Source organism: Pelodiscus sinensis, chromosome 1, assembly GCF_049634645.1.
Source record: "Pelodiscus sinensis isolate JC-2024 chromosome 1, ASM4963464v1, whole genome shotgun sequence".
In the NCBI taxonomy this organism is placed as follows: Eukaryota; Metazoa; Chordata; order Testudines; family Trionychidae; genus Pelodiscus; species Pelodiscus sinensis.
Window position 1 is genome coordinate 147457921 of NC_134711.1, and position 17551 is coordinate 147475471.

At 46.5% G+C, this 17551-nt stretch overlaps 1 protein-coding gene across 46 annotated transcripts in view; it reads left to right on the top strand.

Moving 5' to 3' along the window:
* ZBTB20 (zinc finger and BTB domain containing 20) overlaps positions 1-17551 on the top strand; it is a 723674-nt gene that overhangs the window by 694092 nt on the left and 12031 nt on the right. For all 46 annotated transcript variants that reach the window (XM_075906071.1, XM_075906010.1, XM_075906161.1 and 43 more), the window contains one exon: positions 14651-16252. In XM_075906071.1, the coding sequence (XP_075762186.1) occupies positions 14651-16252 (1602 nt within the window). The remainder of the gene's footprint in view (positions 1-14650; positions 16253-17551) is intronic.

The window sequence follows — 17551 nt, forward strand, 5'->3', positions numbered from 1 at the left end:
GCCAGCAGACCCTGCACCTGGCACGGATCGAGCCACCCACCCGATGCCCCCCAGCCCTCCCCCTCTTCCCAGGACCAGGCTGGCGGCTCCCGGGAGCTTGCCCGGGTCCGCAAGAGGCGGGCGCCTGCCTAGGCTAGTGCAGACATCGTGGACCTCGTCCACGATCTCTGTACTAGGCACAGGAAAGTGGCCGGCTAGGGCAGGAGAGCTGCCAGCCTGGCCACCCAGGAGCAGGTGTGCAAGAGAATCAAGGGGGTCCACTGAGACCCCTGAGCCCTGAGCTTACAAGGGCCATCCTGGGTCAGACCAAAGGTCCATCTAGCCCAGTAGCCTGTCTGCCGACAGCGGCCAACCCTAGGGACCCTGGAGGGGATGGACCGAAGACAGTGACCAAGCTGTTTGTCTCGTGCCATCCCTCTCCAGCCTTCCACAAACCTTGGCCAGGGACACCACTCCTACCCCCTGGCTAATAGCACTCCATGGACCCAACTTCCATCACTTTATCTCACTTCCCTTTAAACTCTGTTCGAGTTCTAGCCTTCACAGACTCCTGCAGCAAGGAGTTCCACAGGTTGACTCTTTGCTTTGTGAAGAACAACTTTCTGTTACTAGTTTGAAGCCTGCTACCCATTCCTTTCCTTTGGTGTCCTCTAGTCCTTCTTTATGGGAATTAATGAAGAACTTTTCTGTATGCACCCTCTCCACACCACTCCTGCTTTTAGAGACCTCTATCCTGTCCCCCCTCCGTCTCCTCTTTTCTAAGCTGAAAAGTCCCAGTCTCTTTAGCCTCTCTTCATATGGGACCTGTTCCCAACCCCTGATCATTTTAGTTACCCTCCCCTCTCCCACCCTCTCTCTTCCCCTCTCCCACCTCCTTTTCCCAGTCTCCCCCAGTTTTGTTCAATAAAGACAGATTCCATTTTGGAAGACACGTTATCTTTATTTTGTACATCAGGAAGGGGGCTAGGAAAGGGTAAGTGGAAGGAGGTGAGGGAGGAATGGGGTACGAGCCCCCGATGGGGAGGACTGGGCTGGCTCTGCGGGCTTCTGGGGGTGGAAGCTCTCCTGCAGCCCCCCAATTGCCCCCTCTCCCCAGATGTCAGCCTGCGGCAAGTGCAGCCGGGCTGATGGCCGAGTGGTGTGATGTGCCCAGTGTGGGTAGTCCGGGCACTCCAAGCCAGGACTGCTTTGCAAGCGGGGCACCCCTGAGAACTGTCTGTCCGGGGTGGGGGTCGGGACCCTTTAAGCACAGCCCTCGGCTAGCCTGAGACAGCAGCTCCACGCTCTAAGTCCTCCTCTGATGCCCTGCTGGCACTGCTTCCGGCCATCCTTAAGCCCGGTTCAGGGTCCACTTAATGTGGACATGCTAGTTCAAATTAGCAAAACGCTAATTCGAACTAGTTTTTTAGTCTGGATCCGTTAGTTCGAATTAGCTTAGTTCGAATTAACGTTGTAGTGTAGACATACCCCAAGATACTGTGAAGGGAAGCTGCTGCTCCTAACCAGCGCATTGCAATTTTAAGTAGGCTGCAGAGTGTCCAGAGACATAGGTGGGGATCAAGGCTTTGAAAAAGCATAGACCGAAAACTCAGCGTGTTCAAGCTTAAAGAACAAAACTCTAACGGAAGCAGAGGAGCTAATACCTGCCCAATCTCTGGTGCCTTTCATCCAAGGACAGTTTGCAATGGTCATGTAAGGTTCACATCACTTCTGTGGGTTAGGACCAGTAGTCTTATCCCCATTTTACAGATGAGGAAGCTGTGGTACAAGATGGTGATAGACACCCACTGCCTCCATCTCACAAAGCTGAAGTAAAGAAGCAGAGAGCAAGCAGAACCACAGTGACGGCTCCTCTGGCCCATAGGGTAATATAGAGGCTGCCATCACTAGCTCTGGGGTCCATGCTTGTTGGATGTAGGACATTCATATCCTGGGCACCATGCAGTTTTATTCAAGGAAGATCTGTAGTTAGTCTTTGTTTAGATGCAAAATGGATTTGTCATAATTAGGCAGAAGAGCAGGCAATTGTGTAGGACGATTCACGCAGGAAAGGAGAAGAATCTGTGTTACAAATAATAAAAATAATTACAGATAAGATTTCAAGGCAAAGGTAGGAAATCAATGAGAATTGCAAATCCTTACTCATTCGCCAGACACCTGCAGAGCTTCGAAAATGTTTAGTCACATTGGGGAGGGGAAGGGTGTTTTCTTTCTTTTAGATGGATTTAGTTACTGGACTAAGAAATCCAAAGACATTAGGTAGATTTTACCGCACAGTGTTCTCTTACACAGAATACATTACTGAGAGTTGTTATGTTAGTAAAAATACAGTACTTGCTGTTAGATGTAGACTGCTACATATTTTGATTCTCGCAACAATCTGGTAGGGTTAAAGGCAACTTGTGTGGTGTCATCTGGTGTTTGTTTTAGACAGATAGTATACAAAGAGATACTGATTTTCAAGATGTTCAAGCAGATGATAAGGCGAAAACTCCAGTAAACCTTTAAAGCAACAGAAAGCAGGGGTGTCCCTGGTCAGCTCTCCTGCAGAGTTTGCAAATGTTCCTCCATCCTGCAGTTCTCTACAAGCATTTCCCCTTCAAGTCCCTTTTTGAGCAGGCCGTACATTCACAAGTACTAATCTGAGCAGGACAAGATAGATCTCTTTTCCACACATTGGCTACATCTACACTACGAGTTTTCTCGGCAGAAAATATGCTAATGAGGGACTCTAGCATGAGTCGCAATCTCATTTGCATATTTTCTGCTGATCCGTTTTTGCGCAAAAACAAGCAGGGTGGACGTTTTCTTTTTGCACAAAAAGAAAATATCCACACTGCTTGTTTTTGCGCAAAAAGAAAATGTCCACTCTGCTTGTTTTTGCCCAAAAACCCCAGTACAAGAATGGATCGGCAGAAAATATGCAAATGAGATAATGACTCATGCAAATGAGTCCCTCATTAGCATATTTTTGCCGCGAAAACTCGTAGTGTAGACGTAGCCATTTTGATGTAAAAGCAGATCAACAGCAAGTTCTCACAGTAGGCTTGGCTTCAGGAGGTAGGACCCTGCTACAGGCTTGGAATATAAAATCATTGTACAGCCGCTCCCCGAGTTGCAAATGGTCCAGTTACGACCATTCGCACTCATGACCAAAGCTCCCATGGAGTGGTCGTAAAGGTGATCCCCAAGTTACGAACTCGACCCGCACTTACAAACAGCGCAGTCGCGTGTAACTCAGTGGGGTCCGAGTTACAAACAGATCGAGTTATGGCCAAGTGTTTGGTCCGTAACTCATTCGTAATTTGGGGAGAGGCTGTACTGTGTTACTTCAGACTCGTTTTGGTGTAACCCCATTGATCTCAATGGAAAGTAAAACAATGGTGAATCCATCCCACAACCTGTGAAATGGAAAGGGAAAATAGTATGGTGGTTAGAGTGTGAGTTGAGGATTTAGAAACCTGATTCAGTTCCCCTTTCTGTGACCTGTTCTTTATCATGTGAGCTTATCAGATAGTCTCAGCCAGAATGAGGCAGTTGACTACAAAACCTTTTGGTGACATTTTATGAAAAGATGTTAGCATTCCATTCTAGGTTCTTCCAGCTCTGAAAATTCAAAATATTTAGGAAACTGGTTTCTCCTCAAATCACAGGACTGCCAGCATGTCCATGTGTTTTGATGTGAAAGCTGAGCTGCAGCTGAACTAAGTGTCAAATTTACACAGATCTTGAAGTTTTCACTCCCAAATAAAGTTCCTTTTCACTCAGAAGTGGGTTTGCTTTTTAATGAAAACCTGTAACATTTTTATTGGGGCAACAATGGATAATGTTTTAAATATTAAATGAAGAATTCCTTGGATCTGGAGGATTTTGTGGCTATTTCAGTTCGTATGAAAATGTGGTTCCCATCTCAGAAAGTTAATTTGGGGGAAATGAAAGGAAACATTGACTGAGACTACAGTGTCTTTTAGTCTAGATCGTGGGAGGGCAATCTACGGCCCATGGGCCTCCCTGCCAGGATGCTCAGACACAGAGCATCCAGCTGCTTCAGAGCAGTCCCATTCCTACTTTAAGCAGCTGTCTGCTCCCTGTGGCTCTCTGTACTGGGCACTAGGGGGAGAGGGAGGCTTTGTGCAGAAACTGGGCAATAGAGATTTTGCTGAGGGGCGGAGGCAGTGCACAAAGCCTCCCCCTCTCCCCAGCGCCCAGAGAGCAGCCACAAGGAGCAGCCATTTTGAGTGCAATTGGAGCTACTGGCAGGCAGGGTGTGTCTGTTGTCCGGGGCAGATACACCTTGCCCAGAAGTGCCAGCCTTGCCAAAAATTGACAGCATGCAAAAGAAAAGCTATGGATCACCAACTAAAACTAGTGATGATGGAGAAATCCCTTTGATCCACTTTTGATGCTGAGCCCAGGACATCTCTTTGCCAGAGCTCATCCACATCGGACATGGGATCCTCTTCAAAGACAGCTCCAAAGGTCCCAGTCCCTCCAAAAAGCCTAAAAAATTGGTTCAATTCCTCATCCCAGAGAGACTCACTTCATAAAAAGCGATCTTCAATTGCCAAATCTGCCCCAGCACCATTGGCACCTAGAGCTCCAGAATGTGAGGCACCAGCTGGTCCCGGGACCGCTCGCGGAGCAAAAGACCCAGCGTGCCAAATCATATCAAATCTAAGCCTGTTACCTCGGCACCAATGGAGCAGAAGAAAACCTCACCACCAAGTGGTGCAATGGCACCTCCTGCAGCACCAATACACTTCTAGCAAGCCTCCAGGCTGGGCAACACTGACAGTGCTCCCCAGGCATAGCATGCCAATTCCATCCCTACCATGCTGCAGTAGTTTGTCTGTCCAGCAGACCTTTGTCAGTCCTATTGCTGGTATGCCTCTCCTTGGCGTCAGTGGTACCAAAGGCTAAGTCTGACTAATACCTCTGCAAGCTCAGCCCTCCTCTTTCTAGTGAGGAGGAGGAGGAAGTGGCAGCAGGAATGTGCATCCCTCACTATTTGTTGCCCAAACCTGGACCTTCTCAGCAGCAGGCCATACGGTGGCTTCCCTGCCAAACTAGCCATATTATGTCACAGGAGCTTTTTATAGGGCCCAGAATATTGAGGCATCCAACCCACCTGGGTCCAGAACATCCAAGATCAACAAAATCACCCTCACCTTCTGTCCCAGCCTCCCCAGAAGCCCTCAAAGGAGGAAGGAGAAAGGATTGAGGCGCCGCCAGAGGGTGACATTCTCTCATCCACTTACATTTCTTCATCATCTCCTGATGGACACAATAATGCCTCCTCCTCCTCCTACATCAGGACATGACTTTAAATCTTTCCAAGAATTGTTTAAATGTGTGGCTGACTCCCTTGATATTTCCTTGGCAGAGCTGCCAGAGACACTCCATGCTTCTTCTGCTGCCAAGGTTGCATTGCCCATCAATGCTGCCATCATAAACCCAGCAAAAATTGTCTGGCAGACACCAGCTACAGCTCCACTTCCTTGTAAAAGATTGGATAAGAAGTACTATGTGCCAGCTAAGGGAGCTGAGTTTCTGTTCACCCGCCCTCCCCCAAATTCATTAGAGGTGATAGCTGTCAGTCAAAGGGGAAAGCAACATCTGGCTCAGACCACCCCTTCTGATAAAGATCGGAAACTTCTTGACCTCTTTGACAGGAAGGTCTGTTCATCGGCGACCCTTCAGTTTTGCTTAGCAAACTGCTCCGTGTTACTGGCCAAGTACAGACACAACATCTCTGCACAAACATAACCTTTCATTTAACAAAGAACAATACAAAGCCAATTTCACAAAGGGCTCCCTCACTGCCAGAATGGCCTTACAGGCATTTTTGGACTCTGCTGACACAGTGACCCACTGCCTTGCCACATCCATAGTCATGCGGAGGGCAGCATGGCTCCACCTTTCAAGTTCCCCCAGAGAACTTCAGGTGACTGTCAAGGACTTATTCTTTGAAGGATAGAAGCTCTTCACTGACAGCATAGATGCAGCCTAAGGGTATGTCTACACTACAAAATTAATTCGAACTAACAGATGTTAGTTCGAATTAACTTTGATAGGCGCTACACACGCGAACCGCTAGTTCGAACTTAATTCGAACTAGCGGATCGCTTAATTCGAACTAGGTAAACCTCATTCCACAAGGACTAACGCCTAGTTCGAATTAAGGGCTGTGTAGCCACTTAATTCGAACTAGTGGGAGGCTAGCCCTCCCCAGCTTTCCCTGGTGGCCACTCTGGGTACCACCAGGGAAACTCTTCTGCCCCCCCCTCCTGGCCCCGGAGCCCTTAAAGGGGCACGGGCTGGCTACGGTGCCCGTGCCAGGTGCAAGCCTGCCAGCACCCAGCCAGCAGACCCTGCACCTGGCACGGCTCGAGCCAGCCACCCGTTGCCACCCAGCCCTCCGCCTCTTCCCGGGCCCAGGCTGGCATCTCCCGGGAGCCTGCCCGGGTCCGCAAGAGGCGGGCGCCCGCCTGGTCTAGTGCGGACATCATGGACCTCATCCACGACCTCCGCACTAGACACAGGAAAGTGGCCGTCTAGGGCAGGATAGCTGCTAGCTGGGCCACCCAGGAGCAAGTTTGCATGAAAATCAAGGTGGTCCACTGAGACCCCCGACACTGAGCCCTGAGCTTAAAACGGCTGTACTGGGTCAGACCAAAGGTCCATCTAGCCCAGTAGCCTGTCTGCCGACAGCGGCCAACACTAGGTACCCTGGAGGGGATGGACTGAAGACAATGACCAAGCCATTTGTCTCGTGCCATCCCTCTCCAGCCTTCCACAAACAGAGGCCAGGGACACCATTTCTACCCCGTGGCTAATACCACTCCATGGACCCAACCTCCATGAATTTATCTCACTTGTCTTTAAACTCTGTTCTAGTTCTAGCCTTCACAGCCTCCTGCAGCAAGGAGTTCCACAGGTTGACTATTTGCTTTGTGAAGAAGAACTTTCTGTTGTTAGTTTGAAGCCTGCTACCTACTCATTTCATTTGGTGTCCTCTAGTCCTTCTATTATGGGAACTAATGAAGAACTTTTCTTTATGCACCCTCTCCACACCACTCATGCTTTTAGAGACCTCAATCATATCCCCCCTCCATCTCCTCTTTTCTAAGCTGAAAAGTCCCAGTCTCTTTAGCCTCTCTTCATATGGGACCTGTTCCAAACCCCCTGATCATTTTAGTTGCCCTCCCCTCTCTTCCCCTCTCCCACCTCCTTTTCCCAGTCTCCCCCAGTTTTGTTCAATAAAGACAGATTCCATTTAAACTCACCATCTTTATTTTGTACATCAAGAAAGGGGGCTAGGGAGGGGTAAGTGGAAGGAGGTGAGGGAGGAATGGGGCATGAGCCCCCCGATGGGGAGGACTGGGGTGGCTCTGCAGGCTCCTCGGGGTGGAAGCTCTCCTGCAGCCCCCCGAGTGCCCCCCCGAGATGGCAGCCTGCGGCAAGTGCAGCCAGGCTGATGGCCGAGTGCTGTGATGTGCCAAGTGTGGGCACTCAGGGCACTCCAAGCCAGGACTGCTTTGCAAGTGGGGCACCCCTGAGAACTGTCTGTCCGGGGTGGGGGTCGGGTCCCTTTAAGCACAGCCCTCGGCTAGTCTGAGACAGCAGCTCCACGCTCTGAGTCCTAATCTGATGCCCTGCCAGCACTGCTTCCGGCCAGTCTTAACCTCGGTTCAGGGTCCACTCAATGTGGACATGCTAGTTCGAATTAGCAAAACGCTAATTTGAACTAGTTTTTAGGTCTACATGCACTAGTTTGAATTAGCTTAGTTTGAATTAACTAATTTGAATTAAGTTAGTTCGAATTAGTGCTGTAGTGTAGACATACCCTTACACACCTTCAAATGGTCCCCTGCCACGCTGAAAACTCTGGGAATATATGTACCTGGTAACAGAAACAAACAGGGCAGATTTTACACCTAGCACTTCCATGCCGCCTCGTATGCCCAGTGTCAAAGACATTATAACCAGTGCCGTTAGTGTCTCAACCACCCAATTCCAGACAAGAATTTTGAAGTGTTCGTCAAGGGCATGAAAGCCCCATATACCCCATTGCTGAAGTCACTCCTAAATTCCAGCTCATTTTGTTACTGCCTCACACCTTACTACCCAGTCTGGGCAACCATTACATTAGACAAGTGGGTTCTGAAAATCATATGCAAGGGCTATTCCATCCCTTTTACCTCTATCCCATCTACCTACCACCCTTTCCTATCCCTTGACAGGGACCCATCTCACGAACACCTGTTATATCAGGAAATAAACCACCTCCTGCAACTAGGTGTTGTAGAACCCGTACCTGCTGAGCCTTGGGGGAGTGGGTTTTATTCATACTGTTTCCTCGCCCAGAAGAAAACATGTGAATGGAGACCCATCATGGACTTGTGCAAACTAAACAAGTTTGTCAGAACACAGTCCTTCAAAGTGGTAACACTATCTTCATAATTCCGGATTAGAAAAAAGAGATTGGCTCTTGGCTCTTGATCTCCAAAACACATACCTCCATGTCACTATTCATCACGAGAGCAGAAGGTTCCTCCACTTTACACTCAGGAGCTTCCACAACCAGTACAGATTGCTCCCCTTTGGATTATCCAGGGCCCCAACATTCTCGCTGTGGTCATAGCGCCCCTTTGCAGACAGGGTGTGATTATATTTCCCTACCTAAATGACAGTCTGCTGAAAGCTTCAACATACCAAGATGCCCTTTGCCTCACTACAATCCTGGTTTCAAAAGTAGCTTCAGGCTCCACGCAGTGCTGCTGCTTTGAAGTACCCTCTCGTCCCTCTCCCCTCCTTTGCTGCCTCTTTCTGATAGAGACAGCAAGTGCGGGGGGAAATGACTAGTCGACTAGCCTGTCGACTGTCCAATAAGCATTTGCTTATGGGATAGTAAACTAGTCATTCACATCCCTATTACAAACCTGGTTCCGTGCTGTCTAACACTTGTCAAAGAAACTCCATCCACAGATGACTGACAATGCCTCGCAGGGTAAGACTCACTCATGTGTTGGACAAATCAAATAAACATTTGCACATGTGTCCCATTCCACCAACATACCCCATTGGCAACAATCACTATGGATGCCTCTCTCATGGGATGGGGCGCACACCCATCCAAGAGTACCATCCAGGGCTGATGATCACTAGAAGAATCCATGCTCCACATAAATTGAAGCTTTGGGCGGTCCGAAATCAGGCTTCCATGTTCTGCCCCAATACACAACAAAAATGTAGAGATCTGCACGGACAACTTGGTTGCTATGTTTTACGTAAATCACCAAGTCAGTGCCCAATCTTATGCACTCTGTACAGAAGCAGTTCACCTCTGGGAATTGGGCCTCTCCCACAACATAGATCTCATGGCAGCCTGTGTTCCAGGAGATACAGAAACTACGCAGAAACTTCTTGCAAGTGCACAAATGGGATTGGACCCAGGAATCCTGACAATTATATTCCAACAATGGAACTTTCCCTCAGTAAACCTTTGTGCAATGTCCCACAGTGCCTAAGGCCCACAATATGCTCCTGGACAGGATGTGGACAAAATTCCCTGTGGGATGCCTTCCTCAAAAAATGAGAAGCTCTCTGATGTATGCCTTCCCCTGATTTCACTGCTGAGTTGTGTTCTTCACAGGATCAAGAAGGACCACTCCAAAATAATTGCACCAACAAGGCCCAGAAAAACCTGGTTTCCATACCTGAATTAGATGGCCACAACCCCCACATGGGTCCTTCCCTTTGTGCCTCACCAGCTCACAGAGGACGCGGGACTCCTTCACCACCCCAACATTCAGATTCTCCAGCTCAAAGCCAGGCTAATCCAGGACTGACTAATCTAGGGGCATGCTGTTCCAGGGAAGAGCAGGATATCTTGTTGAATCATTGACAACACACTATGTGAAAAATGTAGGTGCACAAGTGGAAACACTTTTCTGTACAACTGACTCAGCTCAGCAGTGCTGCAGTAGCAGAAGAAAGTTCCATGGGACACAGATTGGAGGGATAGGGCTTTATGCCACTTTTGCATCCTCCAGGTTCTGGGTTTATATCAGCCCCATATTCCTACTGAAGAGGGGGAAATTTTCCCCAACCCCTTGTAGCTTTTGCATGGAGAATTGACTCCCAGATTTTTATTTAGAGCGACTCAAATTGAAGGGTATTTGGAGCCAAAGAGGGCTTTTGTTGCATCCATTTTAAAACAAAATACTCCTATACAAAATTTGAATCAAGTGCCAACATCGCATTTCAGATACTGCCACAGGGTGAGGGAGTTGGGTGGCAGGGTTTGGGGTTTGGCCCATCTGTCTCCCAGGAGTATAAGATGATTAGTGATGAATGACTAGGTCTAGTTAATACTGTACAGATATCAGTTTCACAGATTTCCAAATGATTTTCCATTGTATCTGGAGATAATCTAGGCAAAGACTGAGTCCAGCAAAGAAAACCCTTCCAGGCTCATCTTTCTTTTTGCCCTTCAGGTGAGATAGTGAAGCAGGCCCCTTCTCCGCTTCCTAGTCAGCCAAATTAAAAATCTCCACATATGTTTCAAAAAAGAATAAGGGATAATGTTGGGATCCTGCCCACCATTCTCTTTCTGTGTCAAAGAGGTTTAAAATACGAGGCTGTCTATAGAGATACGGTTAAGCTCTAATGGCTTCTGTGGTTGCCTAGTCACTGCACCTCTAGCAGTGCCATAGTCATTACATTGTAATGAGCTTTGAGATATCATGATGAAGAACACTGTAGAAAATCAAATTCTGTGATACTTTTCAGCTGTCAGCATTGAAGAATCAAGCATTTACTTTGCAATGGAGGACACCTAGTGGCACACACAAGAAACTTAACTGCAGTAAATAAGTTTTAAAGTACCTAACACTGATGGGTGGCTGTAATGGTCTTCAGCACCAAAACATCCCCCACTAACTGAATCGTTACTGAAGGTTTGCAAGGATCAATTTCTTCATTTGTTGAACATATGGTCATCTTTATTGACCAGAGCTGTCAACATTTGCACAGCTCTTCCTGCAGTATTTTTGCGCACAGAAATTCACATTTTAAATTATACCATAATTCAACTCTTCATCACAACCATTTACATTTTCCATAACATATTTCAGGAAACTGTTACATGCTCTTTGCTTCTGCCCTCCCTTTTCCCTAGAAGACTGTGCATTAATTCCCTTTCTCATTTTTATTCTAATGTTGAAACCTACTTCCTTTAGGACACATGGGTTAGAAGGAAGAGCTGGATTTAGAAAAGAAACAAACTAATTGCACAATTATCATGTATTACTCAACAAAAGTCTTTCCCCTTTCCCATCCATGTTGTGCTCCTTCAGGATGAATTCCATGCATATTTCTGTGAATAATCTGATAATTTAATCAATATAATCAATAGATTTTCTTATGGGGAAACTAAGCATTTTTCAGACATGCATAGTGATATAGTTCACCTTTATACCATGACAGCTTCCCAATCCCAGGACAGCTGCAAATGTATATAATCTGTTTCCTTCCTTCTTCCCTCCCTCCCTCCCTCTCTCTCTTTCTCTCTCTCTCTCTCTCTCTCTCTCTCTCTCTATTTATCTCTATCTATCTGTCTATCTAATGGCTTTTGCATTATCACACTCTTTCTTTCTTACCCAATTTTTGAATACCCTTCCAATCAGAACTTACTTTAACAAAACCTTCTTACAGTTGCTTCTCTGAATGAGTCCCTCAGGAGCTATATGTTGCTGTTCACTGGGTGAAAAGAAAGGGAACATGAGACAAAGGCTGCTTGAAATTTCATAGAAAGGTTTCCCGCTGTCTTAACTCTAAAAAGAGTGATGAGACTGGGACTAGTCTAAGACTGCAGTCTTTTCCCCTGTGCCAGGCATAAGAGAGAGAGAGCGAGCGAGCAAGAGAAAACTGACACTCTTTCTTGTGTACCAGGTTGTGTTCATGCACTCTGTATTCCTTGTAACTAGATAATGTCTGTTTTAGATTCGGGCCCCTACAGCAAAGCTCACATTTTTACTTTGGACTTTTTGGTTTGACACTTTGTATAGGTAAGGAACAGATACAAAGGATAGATCTGAAGTCAGTCTTCCTTCTAGTGTGGGAGCTGCTGCTGAAACTACGGATGTTAAATGGCATTTAATCAGCTAATCGACTAGTTGATGGAATTTCCATCGACTACTCGATTAGCTGATAAGGGTGGGAAACTGCAGAGCCTCAGCAGGGTTAGCTTCTGGCACTGCGGCTCCACCTTTTAAATGTATTAAGAGCCGCCAGTCTCTTAACTGATTCCACTAGCAATTTTCCAAACATTGCTGCCATGTGAGCATCACCAGGAGACCAATTTCAAATGGAAAGTAGCATACTCCCTGATATTGGCATGTTTCCTTCTGCTAGCATCAGGCTCATTTGGACACCTTGTTCCTTTCAGGATTTCCAGTTCCTGACCTTTTTGGTCCTCTTTTATCATAGCTGTTTCAGAGAATTCAAATACACACCTGTGTCTAACATGGTTGCTCTTTGAAGCACCAGAAGAAAAGGTGCTTGAGATAATAGGAGTGGGTAAATGAGGAGGAAGAGGCATGAGAGAAAGGGTGCCCCATTGTTCAGCAAATTGCAGTTGGTCATATTTTATTGCCTGTCTCTAAGATGGGAATAACATCAGCGACTCTTTATGTTGGATTTAGAAGAACATTATCAGGTTAAAAATCATAGATTCAAAAATTTAAACATTCTTACATTAGTTATTAGTATCACCTCAGATGCTGTTTATTAGCTGTAGATTGTTCGTAATAAAAATAAACGAGTCTGTTTTACTGATTTTTATAGAATGTTTCAGTTTCTCATTCACTAGCACATGATGGCATTGAGTGTGGCTTGCACAGGGGATGGGAACATTTCTGATAGAACATTCACAAACATGCTTACGTAGTATGCGCACTGATCTTGAATCTTAGTACTCTCATAGGCAACAACTACACTGCAGCGCTGTCGGGATACTTCCAGTATCCCGAAATAGCTATTCCGCATCTTTGAAACAAGCCCGCTATTTCGAAATATAATCAGCTTGCCATTCCAACATCCCTGTAAGCCTCGTTCCATGAGGATTAAGGGTCATTTCAGAATAGTAGTGTATTTCAAAATTACGAAATAAGCTATTTCGAAATTACCTCGAAATAATTGACAATTGCGTCGCTCAAATTGCATAGCTTATTTCAAGCTAAGGGTGCAGTGTAGATGCAACCATACTGTGTGAGAGATAATTAATAAGGCTATTATTTATTTAGCCTTCAGAGGGTGCTACATTTTCATAGTCACATAGAAAAACAAAACTCTGCTTCCAAATTCTTGAAATCTAAACCACTGACTCTGAAACTTTGCAGACTACTGTACCTTTCAGGTGTCTGATTTGTCTTGCATGCCCCCACGCTTCACATCACTTAAAAACAACGTACTTATGAAATGCAAAGGGGCCCCGTATGCTATTACTGAAAAATTGCTCACTTTCTCATTTTTACCATATAATTTAAAAATAAATCAACTGGAATATAAATATTGTACTTGCATTCCAGTGTATAGTATCTTGAGCAGTATAAACTAGTCTTCGTATGAAATTTTAGTTTGTACTGACTTCCCCACTGCTTTTTATGTAGCCTGTTGTAGAACTAGGCAAATATCAAAATGAATTGATGTACCCTCTGGAAGACCTTTGCGTACCCCCAGGGCTATATATAACCCTGGTTGAGATCCACTGATATAAACAAACAAAAGAGGGAGAAAGGGAGGAAATATTAAAGCAAAAATTCTTGGGAGAGAGAAAAGTGGATTGAGAGATTAAATAGGTATTTTTAGCCAGCTGTAAAAGCAGTGGGAGGTAAAAAAAAAAGGATCAGCTAGATCTGTACCTGAACATTCAGATGCTTTTCTAGGTCTTGTGCAAACTGTGCAGACTCCTTGATTAAGCCAAGTTGGTGAAGTTCTCCTGAGAACACTTCAAGTCAGGCAATAAATACCCTCAAGGACAGCATTTGTCTTAGTATTGCAGCAGTTCTTGTCCCAGCCAATATAGTGTGAGAAACCCCAAGGTTCAGTGAAAATTAAACTCCTTTGATTCTTGACTGATTTGTATACTGTTGGAATTTTGGGAAGGTTTCAAATCCAAACCACAGTCCAGAGTTGAATTTTGCAGATGCCACCTTTTATTAAGAGCAGAATGACAATACCTCGGCTTCAATTATGCTCTAACTTTGGTCATTTCAAAATCCAGATCTAGATAGAGGGCCAGTTTTTTTAAAACTATAGCCTCATAATTTTACCAATGTTGTGTAAAGGTCATTAGTATAAGTGAGAATCTAACCCTTAGTGCCTTGTCTAGTTTTGCCTCCAGACTCAAGGTGTGGGTCGCTGCTCATCCAGATCATAGAGACCCTGCTAAATCTTTTTTCTGGCGCGTTTATTGTCTCCACACATGGAGGTGCTGCCGTGCACAGAGTGCCCCTTTATGGTACTGCTAAGGTGTCCCCTGTGGCATATAGCCAGTGGACATATGTTTTAGCCAGCATCTCAGCTGTGGACATGCAGAAGTCAAGCTCCGATCTGACCTTGTGTTTTGTCTCATCCTTTGCTACAGGTAACATCAGTTGCAAGGGGATGACAGAGCGCATTCACAGCATCAACCTTCACAATTTCAGCAATTCTGTGCTCGAGACCCTCAACGAGCAGCGCAACCGTGGCCACTTCTGTGACGTGACGGTCCGCATCCACGGGAGCATGCTACGTGCCCACCGCTGCGTGCTGGCGGCTGGCAGCCCCTTCTTCCAGGACAAGCTGCTGCTGGGGTACAGCGACATCGAGATCCCCTCAGTGGTATCAGTCCAGTCTGTGCAAAAGCTCATTGACTTCATGTACAGTGGGGTGCTGCGGGTCTCACAGTCAGAGGCTCTGCAGATCCTCACAGCTGCCAGCATCCTGCAGATCAAGACTGTGATTGATGAATGCACAAGGATCGTCTCGCAGAATGTGGGGGAGGTCTACCCAGTGATTCAGGACTCTGGGCAGGAGACGCCCAGGGGGACCCCCGAATCGGGCACCTCAGGGCAGAGCAGCGACACGGAGTCTGGCTACCTGCAGAGCCACTCTCAGCACAGCGTGGACAGGATTTACTCAGCTCTCTATGCCTGTTCCATGCAGAATGGCAGTGGGGAGCGCTCCTTCTACAGTGGGGCAGTGGTCAGTCACCACGAAACGGCCCTGGGGCTCCCCAGAGACCATCACATGGAAGACCCCAGTTGGATTACACGGATCCACGAGCGCTCACAGCAGATGGAGCGGTACCTCTCCACGACTCCAGAGACCACACACTGCCGCAAGCAGCCACGCCCCGTCCGGATCCAGACCCTAGTGGGCAACATCCACATCAAGCAGGAGATGGAGGATGACTATGACTACTATGGCCAGCAGAGGGTGCAGATCCTGGAGCGTAATGAGTCTGAGGAATGCAATGAGGACACTGACCAAGCGGAAGGCACTGAGAGTGAGCCCAAGGGGGAAAGTTTTGACTCTGGAGTCAGTTCCTCCATTGGGACCGAGCCTGACTTGGTGGAGCAGCAATTCATGGCTAACCTGGGTCGAGAGGGTCAGCAGGAACCTTCCCAAGCAGAGCAAAATGAAGTCCCCCCTGAAGGCGTGCACCCCCAGCCGCAGCACCTAGATGCCAACACTTCCTCGCCGGAGAGGAGCAATGACATTGAAATGGACAGCAAAGTGATCACTGTCAATAACAGCAACGAAAAGGGGGCCTTGCAGCCTTCTGTCAACACAACAGTCGCCCAACCATTGCCAAGCACCCAGCTCTACTTACGCCAGACAGAAACCCTCACCAGCAATCTGAGGATGCCACTGACCCTGACCAGCAACACACAGGTCATTGGCACAGCTGGCAACACTTACCTGCCTGCCCTCTTTACCACACAATCTGCTGGCAGCGGACCTAAACCTTTCCTTTTCAGCCTGCCCCAGCCCTTAGCTGGCCAACAGACACAGTTTGTGACAGTGTCCCAGCCTGGCCTGTCAACCTTTACTGCCCAGCTGCCAGCCCCACAGCCCTTGGCCCCATCTGCGGGCCACAGCACAGCAGGTGGGCAGGGTGAAAAAAAGCCTTACGAGTGCACTCTCTGCAACAAGACTTTCACCGCCAAACAGAACTACGTCAAGCACATGTTTGTACACACAGGTGAGTGCATGGCCATGAGGCTCATAGGGCAAGCCCAGAGATGGGCCTTTACCAATGTGCAGTTGCTTTTGACAGGTGTTCCGTTTCCCAACTTGTTAGTCCCTGACAGCCTTCAGATCTTCACAGGTTTCCAGTTATCGCTGGCCACTCTTACTGTTCAAGAATCATTACACCAATTAAATGTGATGGCCGTGCTGAGATTATAACTTGTGTTCACTACAACGTGGGAGGGGAAAACACTTGGGTGCCTGATTCATCGGCCTTTTCTCACATAGGACTCCTGTTGAAGTCAGTGGATGAGTAAGGATCACAGGCAGGCTTCTGGTTACATTTCCAAATGGTCCCTTTAGTAGTCTAACAGTGTCAAGGGAAGGAAACTCTTTCAGTACAATGAAACGTATCATAACTGCCTGTCCAAGGATTTAATTAACATGTGTTGCTTAGTACATATTAATATTTGATTAAAGGTCAAATAAAATGTGATTGGAAACAATATGAGAAATCTTTAACAGACCCATGGAAGACAGAATTTGTCTGTTGGAGGAAGGGTCATTAGTATTGTGTCATTCACTGATATGCTTGAAATACCTGGTGGTGGCATAAGGTTCTATTGGTTGCATTACTTATGAATGATGAAGCCATCTCTGAGTTTATGCAGGTCAGTCTAACTACCAAAACAACCTTGCAAAAATGACCTAACACAGCTTTCTTATGCATTTAAAATGCATCTACTTTAAAGGCTGGTGTATTGGAACCTTCTAGGGTTAGAAGCAAAAGATTTGTGCCCTATTGGGAAACTGGGACTTTATACTTCTCGTTGGTTAAAGCTCCTTTTTCTAGCCCTGTAGAGGCTTGAGACTTCAAAGCAATGACATTTCTTGTATGGAAAATCTTGTCCTTGATTCAGGACCAAATCCTGGCTGACAGACAGTTACGATTCTGAGAGGAATTTCACATTTGGAAAGAGAAAGAAGAATATCTAGCAATTATCAACAAAACAGGTGCTATGTAAACACTGAATTATTAGAATTATTTATGGATGGGATGGAAAATGGGCAGAGTGTAGGAGAGGCAGTCACAGGAGAGAGAGACGTGTCTCATGCCTCTTCAATCTCTCACATCACTTCCACACACCTGGCATATGTGTGTGTATGTGTATTTTTATTTATATTTATATATAATTAGCACTTAGATGCTGTTGTGAAGTATGCTCTAAAACGTCTAAGATATACATTATATCATTTTATAAACCACGTATAAAAGTCCCATAGCACTGATATATGTACTTGCTATATAAAC